The sequence below is a fragment of the Stegodyphus dumicola genome, chromosome 10, assembly GCF_044657685.1.
Source record: "Stegodyphus dumicola isolate Sdum_Otavi_A_Nest chromosome 10, ASM4465768v1".
NCBI classification, from domain to species: domain Eukaryota; kingdom Metazoa; phylum Arthropoda; class Arachnida; order Araneae; family Eresidae; genus Stegodyphus; species Stegodyphus dumicola.
Genome location: NC_140777.1, coordinates 139,606,149 through 139,623,939, shown reverse-complemented (window position 1 = coordinate 139,623,939; position 17,791 = coordinate 139,606,149). Strand labels below are relative to the sequence as shown.

Here is a 17,791-nt window from a genome sequence, read left to right as displayed (position 1 = left end):
TCATTTTGCCAGGATAGCATCTACACGCAGGCACCCTTAACAGTGAATCTTCTCGAGTTTGCCTGAGCCGACAGTTCCTCGATTGTTTAACATGGATTTAATTTTACATCTGCCCTTAGCATGTCGTTGTCTAATGTAGTTGGTCTTCCTGATTGATAGGAGTCAGATCAAAATTACCAGATTTCAACTTGGAAAACCATCTTTGGCATTTACAAATGTCAAATGCACATGGAGAACCATCACAAATATTTTTGTTCGCATCTATTGCGTTACTACCCTTGCGAAACTCAAAAAGCACACAATGTCGGATACACTCTTCTGGTATTTGGCTGGCAATTTCACTCGAAATTGGTAGGGGGGGGAAGCTTCAGATTTTAAATTACGTCCAAAGGTTTTTTTTTTTTTAACATTTTGTGTGTTACATTTATTTATTAAATATCTCGTGCACTTAACCATAAAATTAAATTCAACAGCAATATCATAAAATAGGTTTAAAATGAGCATACCTTTAGAATTTTTGATACAGAGACTCACGCGCTGCAGATAAAAATGATTTTCTGTACAACGTTGCCATTGCTCGCTTTGAAATCCTCAAGTTTTTTATAAAAAATCGATAATAAACATGCCCATATTTGTAAGAGGATTACACCATTCAAAATTCAATGGCTCTAGGTACCGTTGTTTTATCACAATGTGAGAAATATACATTTATGCAAATTTTTCATTATTTTATTATTATATTTCTTTTTCATTATAAGCCCCTTTGGACTAAAAAGAGTTTAATATTGAATTATTTAAAAGTGAGCAAGTCACAATAACCTTAAAATGACTTTGGGACACCTTCGAGATACACAATGAGCTGACAAATGACAATAAAATATTGGCATGAGCAGAAACGACATTACTTTCCGGCCCCCCTGTTAAATATCAATTAAAAGTTCAGAATCTTTTTTTTTTCCCTTATGAGAATAAATTTTCACCTTGGTCATTTTATTGTCTGCTATTTTATTTTATATGAACTAAAATTTATTTGCAGATCTAAAATTGGTGCATCACACACATATTAATTACTTATGACTACTTCAATCAATATCCAAAAATACTACAAATAAAACATGCTGTTTTCTAGCAAAGAAATGTTTAACAGTGGCAAAATTTACTAGAATGTAATACATTTTTCTTCTTTTCTATGTGAAGCAAATGCAAGAAATTAAATATGATTCTGAAGATGCTTTATGTCCAAAGATATCTAGTCGCATTAACTGCGTAACATATTAAAAAAACTGTTGTTAACCTTTTAACTGTCATGCCCGAGATTTGTTCGAAAATGTCAAGCCCGAGTATTACTCGGGGTAATTTTTTTTTGAGTGCATTGTATTGTTATACCCGAATATATATCGGGAGACGTTTATTTCGGCTTCATCTCTTTGTCAAACCCGACTGTATCTCGGGAAAAGTTAATGTGCGCTCAGTTCAATAGATGACAGCACTTTACTGAAGATTTCAAAGGTTAGAGGTTATTTGGTTCAAGGTGCATGGGATCTTTTTGTTGTAAAATAGCGTCCAGTTCTTTGAAACGTTATATAGATGATTTAGATTCTTCAACCGAAGATGAAGGATGTGTGTTTGATGAGCAGTATTCATGATACTTCCATGGTCAGCCTCAAAAATAAAAAATGGAGATATACTCAAGCCGAAGATTGTTTCTAATTACAGTCTAACTATGGGTGGTGTAGATCGCTGTGATCAGGAAATATCCTTTCATCCAACAATCCGAAAACGTCAGATAAAATATTATAAAAAGATAACTTTACATTTACTAGACAAGGTACTCTGGAACTCATATTTACTCTATAAAAATGTAGTTGGGAAACGTATTACATTTTTAGAATTTCGAATCCAAGTTGTAGAAGAGCTTTTACATAAATATGATGATGCAGCTTCTGGACAATAGAATGTTGGCAGACCACCTACAATAGATAACCCTGCCCATCTTACTGAACGACATTTTATATCCCATTTTTATCCTATTCCTGCGAAACGTGAGTCTACAAGACGGTGCAAAGTGTGTTGTTCGAAAAAGGATAAAAATGGGGAAAAGATAAGGAAGGAATCACGATTCTGGTGTAGTGATTGTGGAGTTGGTTTGTGCTTGGAAAAGTGTTTCCAGTTGTACCACATAAGACTGAATTACGGAACTACTAATAGGTATTCACTTATATTTATTTATGTTTTAGAAAATAGTTAATTTTTTTTTTTTATTTTTAGAAAATAATGCTTCACTAGAAGCGAACTTTGCAACTGCCATGTTGAATGACAGCTGCCTCAAAGAAAATATGCAGTGGCTACAAAACTTTAAAAATTTTATCCACGCACGTCAAAATATCAATTTTTAACTACTTAAGTATATTTTATTTTGTACTAAACATTTGGTTTTTGCAATAAAAAAATTTGACAATTTGTGTACCCAAATCATCAAAATAACTTGACAGTTAAAGGGTTATAATATATGAAGGGGCCACTAATATTATTATCAAAGACCCTTTTTTCAAAACTTAGTAAATTTTTATATACATATATGATCCACAATAATCAACTTTTTAAAAGGCAAACTATGATACACACATTCATCCCTATAGAGATCGAGTTGAATTAATCAAATTATGGAAAAATGTTAGAAATCATCTATAGGTATTCTGGATTTGATAGCCAACAAGGGTGCAATCTTTATTAAACAAATGTAAGAACATAATTTTTAAAAAATAATAATTAAATTTTTTATTATAAAATGAATTTTTCTATGTAGCATATTTTCATTATGCGCTTAAAATTGTAACTTAAAATGTTTATGTCAAGAACTGAATTCTAAACATTAATAAATTATTATTACATTATTATTTCTGTCAAACTAAAATTTTTAAAAATTCTTCCAGCGAAATAATTTGAAAAGTTGTTCTTTTCTGTGCACATACTGCTATTTTATGTCAGTCAAGGTTTTAACAACAGTACTTCTACTCTTTCCATCAATCCTACCAAAATTAAGTTAGTTTAACTAATGAATGACAATCTAAGTACAGAAAGAGACTACTGGCAATTCAACCACTGCTGTTGCATTTTTATATTCCACTGGTTTCCAGTTTTTCTAGTTTACAAAATCTACCAACAAACTCCTCTTCAGAGTGTAAAAACTAGATAGTATAGAAGAAGACAAAAATGATGCAAGTACAATACAAAGTCCATAATCCGGACTCGTCGGGACCTGTGCGATTCCGGATTATAGATCATCAATTTAAATCTGGTAAGATGGCATGCAGAAATTATACAATTAAATATATGAAACCGTAATTTAGGAAATAAAGAGCAATTATGATTCAAAGGGTATCAAAATTTACAAAACAAAACAAACAAACAAAAAAGCTTAATATTTATTTGTTTACGTTATTAAACATTTCTTTCAATGTAAGTTGCTTCATTTATTGTGCTAATACTTTCTCTTTAATTCTATAAACAGACATAACTTCTTGTTCAGTTACAAAGTTCCACTGTTCAAATCCTGTAATTGCTGTGTCGAGAATACCGACTAACTTATCAATCGAAATTTTTTTGTTTCAATAACCTCTCTGTCAATTTATTCACTATCGGAAGCGGTATTTTCTGGATTTAGAACCATACTACATATTTCGCCGTCTGTTAATTGATTGATGATTGGTGCATTGTCGTCGCAATGAAAAACTTCTGTTATATCTTCTTCATTTACTACCGATTCTCCACATTTCTTTACAAAATCCAATAACTGGAAAAATTTTACCTTTAGTTTGCCATGCCCGAAAACCTTCAAATTCGTGGCTATCATGTTCATCGTCCTCACCATGGTAGCTGGCCAAAAATTACGCCCAACATTTTTTAACGTATCTGGAGACACATCCTCCCACGATATTGTGATGCTCCACACAGCAGATTTTATGTTAAAAAATTTCAAAATGTCTTGAATAGTCTTTCCATTGTTTAAGAAATTTAACATAGATTTTAAAAATGCTATTTTATATTTGCATTTGAGCGCGTGCACTATTCTCATATCCATAGGCTGAATGATAGACGTACAATTTGGAGGGAAGAATAATATGGATACATTATCTTTCCCTGAATCTTGAAGTGAAGTATGCGCCGAACAGTTGTACACAATCAGGACTATTTTTGAGTCATCAGGTAAACCAACCAATTTCAAATGTTGCCGAGCCTCAGGTATAAAATGATTTTTGAACAAATCATTCATCAACACTTGTGTCATCCATGCTCATTTATTTGCACGATATATAAACGGGGAAAATCGTTACTGCTTTAAATGCTCGAGGTCGTGCATGTTTTCCGACTACGAAAAGTTTGCACTTGTGCATTCCTACAGCATTTGCGCAGGCTAAAATTGTTAGTCTTGCCTTGGAATCTTTGACACCAGTTGGAGCCTTTTCTGTATAGGTTTTCAAGGTATTTCGTGGTACATATTGCCAGAAAAGACCAGTTCCATCAGCGTTGTAAATTTATTCTGGAGATAATTGTTTATTAGTAATGAGTTCAATGAATTCATCTGCAAATTGTTCAGCAGCTTCAGTATCATCTGAAGCTTTTTCACTTGAAATTTTTGTCTCATATCATGGTGATTTTTAAATTTGGTTAACCAACGTGTCGAATATGTGCATTCTTCATGAAATATTTTGGCTTGAGCCATCAGCATTGGACTCGTCGATGTGCGCATTACGCACATCGTCGCTGCGACCTGTCTGATCGATTCAATCATCACTTTGTCATGATCGTCACTTTTAGCATAACAAACCCTTTTTCTGTCATTTATTGCAAGTGGGGTGTTGGAATCCACAAAAAATTCAAAAAGTTCATTTTTCTTTGTGCTTATGTTATATACAGTTGACTTTCCAATGTCATACTCCTCGTGAGAGACATGCCTTTATCCATTTTTTGCAGCAATCCAACTTTTTGTTTGATGGACATCGAAACATGCTTTCGCTTTGTAGATCCTTTGGCAGCTCCAGAATTGGAAACTTTTTTTGACATAATCGAAAGTTCAAGCTTAATTTTTATAAAATTGCACTAACAGTCTGTAAAAAATAGTAAGCCGGATCCAATTAGAAGATTAAGAAACAGCGCAATCTGCAACATTAACTGAAATTCCTTAGATAATTTTAGCCTAGCTTATACCATCCATTATACATTAAACGTGCATGCGTAAAGCATATAACAAAAGTTTGTGGCTTTGAGTTCCGGATTATAGATCATTCCGGATAATGGACGTCCGGATTACGAACGTATTAAATTATTGTACTGTATTAAAATTTTAACTTAAAATAAATATTTTGAAAAAGAAAAATATTACTTTACTGATTAAAATGAAATTTAAATAAATCCTGGCCTTTTTTTTTTTAAACAAATAGGGAATAAAGAATGCGGTTCAGTTTAAAACTTTAATTAAACTTTAGAATTAATTATTAACGCATTACGCACATGCGTAAAGCATACAAAAAAAAAAAAAAAAGACTTTATGGCTAAAAGGTCTGGTTTATAGATTATTCCGGATAATGGATGTCCGGATTACGGACTTTCTACTGCATTTGAAAAAAAATTTCAGAACTTAACGCTTAAATGCTAAGGGGAAAATATGCGAGGAAATATGGTGTCGCTGTTGGAAAAAACTAAACATTCTTTTGCCGGTATTGAAAACAAAAGTTTCTGAAAGAAGGAAATTGGAAGAATGAACAATTTTCTTAAAATCTGTTTTGAAGAAGTTGCATGTTCAAGATGGAAATATTTGGATATTCAAACTATATTTTGCTGAAGTTTATCACACACTGCTGTGTGTCAGATATGAAAGAATATTGGCTTATGCTAAAAGAACATGAACTAACATAAGTGTATATGGTGGGAGACTGTTTTTCAACTGAATGGCCATATAAATTTAAATTACATCATAAAATATCATAAGCAGAGAATCCACAGATGTCCCAGATAAATTTATTGAAGATTCAATAATTTATCTACATAACTGTATGAATATTAGCTTAAGGTGTTTGCATTGATGATGAAACCAGTCTTTTCATGCCTCTCATGCCTTCAAAACACTTAAACCTCTAAAGACATTTAATATCAAAGTCAAAACTGCTTCACTATTTTACTTTGATATTGATGAAATGGAAGACGACACCACTATTAGTAAGAATGTCACAAAAATCAAGCCATTTTAGAAGTGTTTGTAAAATATAGCTGAAATAAAAGGGGAGCGAAATGACTATAGAAAGATATATGTGAATAGCAGGAGTGCGACAACTCAGCATGACGAACTGTATCGCAATACGATGGGCGAAAAAAGATAAGGAGGTCATGCTTTCGACTAAGATGTAACCTCTCAAACATCACTCTTTCTTTCCATTTGTAAATAGTCACTAATGTATCTCCAGAAATAACTAAATAAAATACTTTAGTTACCTAGGCATGTATCGTCAGTTTAGAAATTTCCTAGATGCTGAGTTTACATATATGCAGAATGTATCAAGAAAATCATTAAAGTCTTCTTGAAGCAATAAGGCATTAAGAAGGAAAATCCCGCTCCCCAAATTTACTTTTCTCTATGTTACGCTACTTGATTCCTGCAATTTTAAAAAAGAAAAAATTGGTTTTATTTGGAAATATGGATAATATTTTAATAATGTAAAAGTACGGTGATAAAATTATGAAAATGGCACAATGATAAAACTGTAATGTAGTGGAAAATCATGAGTATGCATATCATTTCATATTAAAACATTGATTATATATCTTACTGAATGGCTCACTGAAAAACACATTAACTGTGCCTTATAATATTTTGCTTTCAATGTAATATGCAGTTTTCATATGTTCAAATGCCTCATAATGAATACTAGATCATAAGGATTTTGAGCAAATATAATTCACCAGGCAAGTCAAATAATTAAAATAAAATTTAAAAAAAAATTATCTAAAAAATCTGTGATTCAAAAATATATATATATACTTTTTAAAAGGTGGGTGGCAAGGCAATCATGCCCTGGAGACAGATGAAAAGCCACAACTGCATTGTGTCTCGGACTATCGGGAATAAGAGAAGATTTAAAATTCTCTAACTTTTTAAGGCTGAAAGAGTCTGAAGATCTTGTAAGATATTAGACGTAAATATTTTTTTTTTAAACAGTTTAATCCTCCAATAATAAATGGCTGAATTAGGATGTTGTATAAGTGACCACCTCTTTTTGCATGGAAGTCCTCTTGTTCATTGCCCCAAAATATAATATAAAAGTATTTCAAAGAAAGAAGAAAACGAGGCATTTTCCCACACATTCAGAATAAACGAAAAAAAGCCTCACATAAACTGAGAAGCTCACTAAGTGATTACTCTTGGTGGAAAGTGAAAAAAGTGCACTAAAATATGTTCTCGAGTTACTCAATTTCTCCCTAAATTTTACAAAATTTCGTGTTTAGGCAAAATATGTGTCATAAAACTAATGCATGGGGGGTCTCGAGTTACTCAATTTCTCACTAAATTTTACAAAATTTCGTGTTTAGGCAAAATATGGTCATAAAACTAATGCATGGGGGGGGGGGGAAGGATGCAATTTCAGATAAAATCAAATTTTTTTTTGTTAATATATACACATAGTAAATTTAGATGGTAAAATACACAGAAATAAAATTTGGCTAATAATCTAAAATTCGACTTTTCTTCCATTTATTCTTGAATAGGCTCGATTAAAGTGCCAAGTGTATTATGGGCGCAATCGTCAACTGAAATAAAGATGAATATTTAATCTGCCTCAGCAAATTGTATGAAAATATATTAAACAATTATGCTTTTAATAAAAAAACTCATATATATATATATAATTTATATATTTTTGTGATATTTTATATATATATATACGTATATAATTTTATAATATAAAAATATTATATACAGCTTTTTTTTTTTCTTTTTAACTAATGTTTATAAGACATATATGACAAAGCATTTATAAGCGCAATAAAAGACCATACCTTTGATCTGCTATTATTTTTAACAGCATCTTTTTCATTATTGTAGGGAATACTTGACGTTTCACATGGTTCTTCATCCTCATCGTATGAAGAGTCAAATGAATTGTCATATGTTTCTGGCCGACTTCTAGCAGAAAATTTTATTTAAGACTTCAAATATTGTTAAAATATATGAAATGCATCAATTCTAACCAAAGGCATAAATAAATTTATCAATTATGTAATGCTTTAAATGAAGATAAGTTGGCTAATCTTTGGAATACGGTAACAGGTAGTTTGGCAACATTTTGGTAAGGTGATAAAGGTTACTAGCTCTGACTTTAACAGTGTACATGGATAAAGTCAAGAGTGTGCACAATGCCATTTTTGTGCAATTCTGGGATGTTTTTTTAAGTGAAAATAGGTCGACATGTACATGGATACCGTGTATGTGCAATTCTTAAAAACGCGGCAAGCAGTTTGCGATTCTGCACTTTCTCCCAATTTTGCACCTAATCTTCATCAAGATGAAGCACTTTTGTTCGATAAAAGTTCTAGCATAAGTGTAATTCGGCTAGCAGATTGTTGGGAAAAAATGTTGAGTAAAAAAAAAAGGGGAGGGGAGGAAAAAAGCATTTACTTCGTGAAAACAAAAACTAGCAGGTTGCTGTAGCAGGGCTGGTCGCCAAATTTTTGCCAAGTTACCATAATCCCAAGATTAACCAATCGGTTATCAAAGTTCTATGTTTTAAGCATTAAGCATGAAATTTTAGATTTCAAAGCATTAAATTGCATTTATATTGAATACTTTTAATACTGAATAAAATCGTATTAATGAAAAACATTTGAAAACAGTACAAGAATGAATCTCATTCTTAAGTAATTAATTAATTTTACATGTATCTAATGTAGTCTTTGTTTACAGTGTTATGAAAAGTATCAGACTTTTACAACTATCTGCTAATCAAAATATCATTTTTAAGCTCTACCAAAGGAAATGGTTGTGACATGCATTAAAATTAAAAGTTAGTTAAGTTTAATGACACAACAAATATTTAAACAAAATACATACCTATTAAAAATTTGAAAACTAATAATTATAGGAAAATTAACTGATATTACCTCATTTTTTATGTTTTATATAATTTATATCTCGTGAAAATATAAATTTATTGGAAGGTTTCTCAACTCAGGGCAGAGATTCTCAACTCTAAGGAATCCCCCTGCCAAACTGGGATAAAATTCCAAAGTGTTTTGGGGGGATGCAGTTAGCCATTAATTGATTAGTTAAATACTTAGTTTGCAATTATAAAAATGTAAGTATTCAAAAGTATGGATTTTGAGAACACAAGTATACATAGTTAGGACTTAGTGGGTGGAGAGAAGAGTTATGAAAAATGGGTTAATTACAACTCGTAATATTTCGTCTAACATCAAATTCCATTTCAGTTGTCACATTAATCTGTTTTCTTTATTAAAATTCAATGATTTCATTTCCATAGAGAATACAACAGAACACTCGTATGCTTGGATATAAACTGAGAAACTCTGCCAGAAAGAACCAAGAGTTTAACTCTTATCGAGTACAGGCATAAATCTTTCGGCAAGCCTGTTAACAGCTTGGCAAGCAGAAACTGTTTCCTGAATAAAAAGATGACCGTCAAGTTATATGGAATTTCCAGCAAACTGGAATCAAATTTGAGAGACTCTAGTGTAGTTATGTTCTATTTGTTTTCATAATTATCATTATAAAAAACAAGAAAATACTGTTACGAAACGTCCAGCCACAGTAAGATAGTTACCCCTCAAAAGGGATTTAGGGCTGCCAGATTTTGCGCATAATCATCAATTTGGAAACGTGCCATATGTGGAATGAGAACAGTCTAGAACAAATTCTATCAGGAATTTATCATGAAGACTATCTTGAGTGCTCCAAGAGTGATCGACTGAGTCGAGAGCTGTATTTTGAATTGTGCCATGAAGCTATTTTCATTATTATATCCTGAAGGCTGTGTTGCCGATTATTTCAGCGTATTTATCGTAGTTTTACGATGACTGTAACATGTCTTTGGAACAGTCCTGCAAAAACTGATGAATAAATTGTATTCTGATTCTTCATTAAGTGTTGCGGTCGCTCACTCCAAATACATGAACCCGTAGAAAGCAACAACTGGTGTCAGAAGTGGGATTTGCGAGTGAATGCCAGTGACTTGCCTGCAGCAGAAAGCCATGGGGAAGGAAATGAAGGCTTTGACGAACTTCTTAACCGCTGTAAAAGTCGGACAGGATGAGATGAAGGCTGCAATGAAAGCCGGACAAGAAGAATTAGTGAGTGAAATAGCATCGTGTCGAGTAGAAATAAAAGCTGGACAAGAAAAGCTGCAAGGGCAACTCCAATGGATGGAAGTGAAGCAAAAGATTAGAAGTGGTATCTTGGAGTTAAGAAAGAGAAAACTGAAGCTAAAACAGAATATGTGAAAATGACAGTAGTGGCATCTGAAGAATCAAAGGATGAAAAAATGATGGAAGTAGCCAATGAACTGTCTGAGAAAGATGAAGAAATGAAGGATGAAACATCTAATCAGATTAAAAAAAAAAGAACGAAAAGATGAAGAAGTGAAAGATGTTGATTTCCCGCATGCCTGGGAAGAAGCTTTTGATCCTCAGGTGTCTGAAGTTGAAACGGAAGAAAGTGATAATACTGTTTTCAAAGATGAAGAAATCCTTATTCTCAAGTGCCTGAAGTGATGGAAGAAAGTGGAAATGTGACTAAGTTGGTAGAAAGCGAAGTTACAAAGTATGATCGTGAAGTTATGAAGCTGAGTTAGCAATTATTGAACCATCTGAAAATTCATGTCATGCAGAGATAGCAGATATAGGAGAAGCTGATGTACAGCTTAAGCAGTGTTCCAGTATTGCAAGAAAATATCTCCACGTCACAAATTGTGTGCCTCATAATACAAGTTTCACAGACACAAACTTGATTCTAAACCAGGCTATTTCTTTTTGTAAAGAAGTGGATCCTAGTCATAACTCTAACGCAAAAAATCAGAACTGGTTTTCAGGAAACATGCATGTACCAAATGCTGAAAATACCGAGGTGAACTGTACACATAATGCAAATGCACTACAGAGTTATGAGCAAACTGTTTCAGAACTTCCCGTGGATGAAAAATCTGAAAGGACTACTGAATCTTATGATTGTGGTATGCAAAACAGAAATACATCTGAGAATTGCAGTGGAAAAATAATTACCCCGGGTATAACTTAATGAAAAGTCCAAGACTGAAATTCATTTTGAAATTTAATTTGTATAATTTAAAACTGTTATGTGGTTAATTTGTGCATATAACTTGTGAACAGTGTAAATACTTGTTTCCTTATTATCTTATTTGTTTGTATCGAATTTGGCTTCTGACAAAGGATTGTGCTGTCCGGGAGTGCAATCCTTAGGAGGGGGGGGGGAGTGTTACAAAATGCCCAACCATGGTAAGATAGCTTTTCCGCAAAGTAGATTTAGGGTTGCCAGATTTGACGCAAAATCACCCATTTGGCAACATGCCATAGACGGAGCGAGAAGATTCTAGAACGAATTCTTACCGATTTACCTCAAATGTTCTCGAAGGCAGGTCAAAAGCATATCAACTTGGCAGTATGTGGAGTAGAAGTGTAGCGTTGTGCGCATCAGGAGTTTATCCTGAAGAGTATCTTTGTGATGAGCTCTGAGAGCGATCGGCCGAGTCGGGAGCTGTACTCTAGTGCAGGTGTTCTCAACCGGTGGTACGCAAAATACTTTTTACTATTAAATTCAAAAATTAAAACCCCAACATCCTGATTGAGTTTCTTCTCTAACACTAGTAAATTTATGCGATCCGAGCTTTGTTCAAGAGTGGTGGTGTAGTAGTACTTTGTAGTGGTGGTAAAGTTTTGTTTAGATGGTACACGTTAGTCAAAAGGTTGAGAACCGCTGCTCTAGTGCTTTGCCATCAAGCTGCCTTCACAACTGTAGCCTGAAGGCTGTGTCGCTGATTGTTTCAGCGTGCTTATCATAGTTTTTTTATGACTGTAACGCGTGTTTGGAACTGTCCTGCAAAATACTGACAAATAAATTGTGTTTTGATTCTTCATCAACAGTTGTCATCATTTACTCCAAATCTACGAACCCGTAGAATGCAATAATACAGCACAAAATTCAGAATGATCTACTATCTGGATCTCCCCTAAAGCCTTTTTTTAAAAAAAGCTTTCTTTTTCTTATGCATTGTAGGAATAAAATATGATAATAAAAAAAGCTTATGTATCTATGAAATATAATAATAAAAAAGTAGGTGTGCCATAAATCAATTTTTATCACGACTGGCTCAGATATTTATTTTGCCTAAAAACATCAATATCCACAACAATATTGAAAGATTTTGCATCTTGTTTCGCTTGCCGGCCAATAAAACAGTTTCACTTTCAGCTCTCGAGCAGTGTGTGGAGAAGGGAGCAATTCAACATTCTCTTGTCTTATTAACCCTGTGCATAATAAGTGAAACCCAAAAACTAATGTCTGAGTGAGTGAGTGTTATGCATCCTGGCTTTCATTTGTTTGCATAGCATAGAAGAAGGGAGAAAGATCTCGATTAACATGTTCGCTGCCACTGAACTACCTCGTATGCCGGCGATGTTCGACTAGATTGTCACTGGCACACAGATGATAAATTGAACATGTTGTTCCACTGACACTCTAGAGCGTAGGAAAATTTTTTTTTACAGAAAACATAAAAAGAAAAGATTTTTTAGTTTTTCTACTAAAATATAAGGAACGCTTTTAATCATTAAAACATTATTTTGTAATTTGACTTCTGATGATAGATGTATCAATTTTACTGGCAGCGAATGTGTTAACTGAAATCCAGCGAAACGAATGTCACTAAACCGATTAATCAAACACCACTAAAAACTGCACTCTTTCTCAACTTTCTTATTTCACTCATTTTATTATTTTATTCAATCTAATTATTATTATCTTATTAAAATTAAAGTTTTAGAAAAGGATAACATCACTTTCACTCTTTCTCTGAAAACTATATTTCCATCAATCAGCCAAAGAATACTAATAGAAAATATCACCATTTCAGGTTCCAGTCATTTCTTAATTTCATGAAGTTGCTATTCAAACAATACTGTTTGTGAAGCATAACTGCTTCTTGAAGGAATCAGATAAATGTTTGCCTATCTCTTGGCAAATCCCAAATACCCATTTCGGTTAAAAAAAAAAAGTGCTTACATAAGGAAAGAAGTCAAACCAAACTCCTGATGCCAGGCACTGAGAAAACACACGCATAAATGTGCAAAATAAATAAATGAAAATGCAGCAATCAGTTTTCACAGGGAGGGGGGAAAAACAGTGAATCTTTCCACTAATGGAATATGTGAGGCAATGGAAAGAAATACTAAATGAAGATGACAATTAAAGTCTTTATTGTGATAACAATGTGACTCCGATCAATCAATGAGTGGCAAAATCTGCGGTTTTAAATCCTGAATATATCACCACAGTTTTTGAAGACTGTAATATTCTTGAGAATAAAAAGACCTCAACTGAATATTTCTACGAAATAAGAAACTTCCGACATAGCAATTATAGGATTTAAACAATGAAACGCAGTCATTAAACATGAAATACAGTCTCTGTATAAAATTAAAGAATTTTTTTTTTTAAATAAAAAAGAAAGAAATTGTACAATAAATACCTTTTAAAAGAAGGTTCAAAATCACTATCAGAATCTTCTTCCGATCCATCAGAATCTTTTGCTGAATTCTCAGCAGTTGTAGAAGTTCGACTTCCATCTTGTGCGTTTAAAGCACTACTGAGAAAAGGGACGGTCCTTTCATCATTTGGGATATCAATGGCATAAGCCTGTTTCAAATCATTAAATCTACACTCAGAAACAGATCCTTCAATATTAGATTTTTCTTCAGATGATTCTGCCAAATTCAGTGGATTATTAAATTTATTAATTTGAGCATAAGAAGCAGAAACTTTTACAGACACTTTTCGATCAGAAACTCTACTACAGCCTTCATCACAATTCTCTAAATCCGTTTCATACTCATAATTTAATATATCTGATAAAATATTATCTTCAAATTTTTTATTATTTTGATCAACTTTTGATCCAGGATCTGATATAAAAGAACTGGTTGAATGGGTGTCTAATTTACATGCTAAGGAATTACTTTCATATCCAGAGTTTTTATAGGTAGGTGAAAAATTAAGTGTTTCAATTTCAAGATTGCCACTTAGACTTTCAGGGATGTCATGGTTAATTAAATCAGAGTGTTTATTATCTCTTTTACACAGACAATTTGAATCTACGTTTGCAGACCTAGATTTCATATGGTTTAAATTTGGGGAGCTTGAATCCGAGTTTTCGTTAGCACTGACAGTATTAGATGAAACTTCTTCATTTAATTCCTTTTGAAGATGACATTTATTATGTATTCCATCAGTAAGCAATACACCATTTCTTTTCAAAGCAATTTCAGAATTGGATTTCTTACATTTTTTGACAGAATACGATTCTTTAGGAGATTTAAGAGATCTTTCTGACTTAGAATGACAAGAAGAATTAGTTTTCAATTTTTTTTCAGAACAAGATGAAACTTCTAACTCATCAGTCAACACTTGCTGACCCGGCACCAAATAAAGAGCTTCCATGAAGTCAGATGACATATTTCCCAATGATTGTGAAGAATGTAAGGCATAATCTTCAGCAGAATTAATCTCCTTTGCATTATTTTCATTAGTATGTAAAGTGAAATGTTCCTGAATTTTCTTCTTTTTTCTGGGTTCTGGCATATCTTCATGTATTTTTCTTTTAATATTAATATTTACAGAATTTAAAGATGCATTTTTTGATTCTGAACATTCACCAGCTACTTCAGTATTACACTCAGAATTTAATGAATTAAAACCTTCACCAGATCTAGAATCAGATTTCCTACTTTTATAATATTCATAGGCAGCCTCAAAAGCATGAAAATCTAAAACAATATCAGGTACATTTTCATGATTTAAGTCAGGATAATTCGTGATACAGTCTAATTTTAAAATGTTAGTCAATAAATCAAATTTAGATTCATAATGTCTACTCACTGATGCAAATTCTTCAATTACTGAGGCTAATTCGACAGGTATACAATTTACATTTTCACTAAGTGGTTTAACAAACTGCCAACTGTTTTGATCAACTTTTAATCCAGGATCTGATATAAAAGAACTCGTTGAATTATTGTCTAATTTACATGCTAAGGAATTACTTTCAAATCCAGAGTTTTCATAGGTAGGTAAAAAATTAAGCTTTTCAATTTCAAGATTGCCACTTAGGCTTTCAGGCATGTCATGGTTAATTAAATCAGAGCATTTATTATCTCTTTTACCCAGACAATTTGAATCTACTTTTGCAGACCTACTTTTCATATATTTTAAATTTGGGGAACTGGAATTTGAGTTTTCGTCAGCACTGTCATTATTTGTTACAGAGAGGAAGTCTTCTTTTAATGGTGGCATATTTTCACAAACAGATGAAGTTGAGCTCAAATCATTTAAGCCAGCTAAATTTAGTTCACCATCATCTGTACCCTGAGATAGTATTAAAAATTTTGAATTAGAATTTTTTTCTGGTTCAGGATGACTTTTGATGCGTGAATGCTTTTTGCAATTAGATTTAGTGCTGCTTTTCTTTTGTTTAGCACATGCTGTCTGTGATTTATTTTCTGATAAAGCACTCGAATTTGATATTGAAATATTGCAACTTTGCAAAATGAAGTTACTTCTTCCTTTAGATGCTAGTACTGGAGCAGCATTCTTGTCATGCACTTTTTTTCGGCAATTAGTTCTTTTCTTATTGATTCCATTACCGTTGCTCAGTTGATGATTTTTTAATCGACATTTTTCAGAGTTCATGTTTTGTTCTAAAAAAAAAAAAAAAAAGTAAAGGTTAAAAAATTACCCAGACACAAGATTTTTCTACATATTATTTCATTTTAAAATCTGGGAAAAAAATTTTTTTTTTTTGATCTGCTAGTGGCAGAAACTGGTTGAAACTGATAAAATAACTGAAATATTTTATCAATTAGTACTACTCACTAATTTATTAAATTAATTTTAAAACGTTAAAAACAGCATATATTTAAACACTTTGTCCTTGGTTATACCCTCTGAGGAGACATAAATCTGATAAAACATTGAGATGTCTATTCTCAGGGGACATTAAAATTTACTAGTGATTATGCAGGATAAACAAAAACCAGCACAACTTTTTTGAAGATGGGTTTCCTTTGAAATCTAATGTGGTATTAAAAATCAAACCAAAACATGGTTTATATATATATATACAGTCAAAAGTCGTTAATCCGGACTCGTCGGGACTTCGGCGATTCCGGATTATAGATCATCAGTTTAAATCTGGTAAGATGGCATGCAGAAATTATAAAATAAAAAATATGAAACCGTAATTTATGAAATAAACAACAATTATGATCTAAAGGGTATCAAAATTTACACACACACACACACACACACACACACACACACACAAAAAAAAAAAAAAAAAAAAAAAAAAAAAAAAGCTTCTTATTCATTTGTTTACTTTATTAAACATTTCTTTCAATGTAAGTTGTTTAAGTTGCTTCGTTTTTTATGTGATAATACATTCTCTTTAATTCTATAAACAGACATAATTTCTTGTTCAGTTACAAAGTTCCACTGTTCAAGTAATAATTGCTGTGTCGAGAATACGGACTAATTTGTCAATCGAAATTTTTTCGTTTTCAATAACCTCTGTCACTTTCTTCGCTATCGGAAGCGAATTATAATGACGAGGAATTTGATTTAAATCATATCAAAGATGGAGTACATCGAGATGAAATACTGCATTTAGTAAGGAATTATAAGCCAAATAAAATAAAAATATCTGCTCTGAAGATAAGGATAGTGCTGACAGATCAACTTCCAATTCATTGCGCACAGCGGCGCTAAAGATAAACAAAGTTTAGATAAACAAAGGATATGCCTTTATCCAATTTTGCAGCAATTCCACTTTTTGTTTAATGGACTTCGAAACGTACTTTCGCTTTATAGATCCTTTACATATTAGTAGATATATATCGGAAATTCTATTTGACATAATCGAAAGTTCAAGCTTTTATAAAATTGCTCTAACAGTCTGCAAAAAATAATAAGCCGAATCTAATTCGAAGATTAAGGAACAACGCAATCTGCAACATTAACTGAATTAGATAATTTTAGCTTAGCTTATAGCGTTGGTTATACATTAAACGTGCATTCGTAAACGTATTTTGCGCACGCGTATTCGCAGCCGTACAGGTCTTACGCACATGCTTTGTAGCTTTGAGGTCCGGATTATAGATCATTCCAGATTATGGGTGTCCGAATTAATGACTTTTGACTGTATATATATGAACGTAGCTACACAACATGAATTAGAGACCTTAGTGGTCAAAAATTCTGCATTGAGCTGCAAAATTTAAAAAAAAGTTTATAAGAGGAATGTTAAAAGGCTAATGCTAAAAATACATTTGTCACTATAGTTCCTTAGCAAAACTGTAAAATCATGTAATCATGTATACTTCAGTGAAAAATTTTTTAAATCAAAATGTTAACCTTTAAACAGCTAATTCAATGAAAAATATTTTGATTTAAAAATTATTCACTGAAGTAGATTGTTTGTTTTTTCCCTTTCATTTTCAA

The 17,791-nt window shown here is 32.4% G+C and overlaps 1 protein-coding gene across 5 annotated transcripts in view; it reads right to left on the bottom strand.

Annotated features, from left to right (window-relative positions):
• The window catches only part of LOC118189582 (uncharacterized), a 160,238-nt gene that overhangs the window by 124,205 nt on the left and 18,242 nt on the right, over positions 1 to 17,791 (bottom strand). For 4 of the 5 annotated variants that reach the window (XM_085825592.1, XM_085825594.1, XM_085825591.1 and 1 more), the window contains exons 2-3: positions 13,770 to 15,993; positions 8,053 to 8,179 (exon numbers count right to left, since the gene is read on the bottom strand). In XM_085825592.1, the coding sequence (XP_085681718.1) occupies positions 8,053 to 8,179; positions 13,770 to 15,985 (2,343 nt within the window). In that variant the 5' untranslated portion in view covers positions 15,986 to 15,993. The remainder of the gene's footprint in view (positions 1 to 8,052; positions 8,180 to 13,769; positions 15,994 to 17,791) is intronic. The other variant, XM_085825593.1, reaches the window with a different exon arrangement.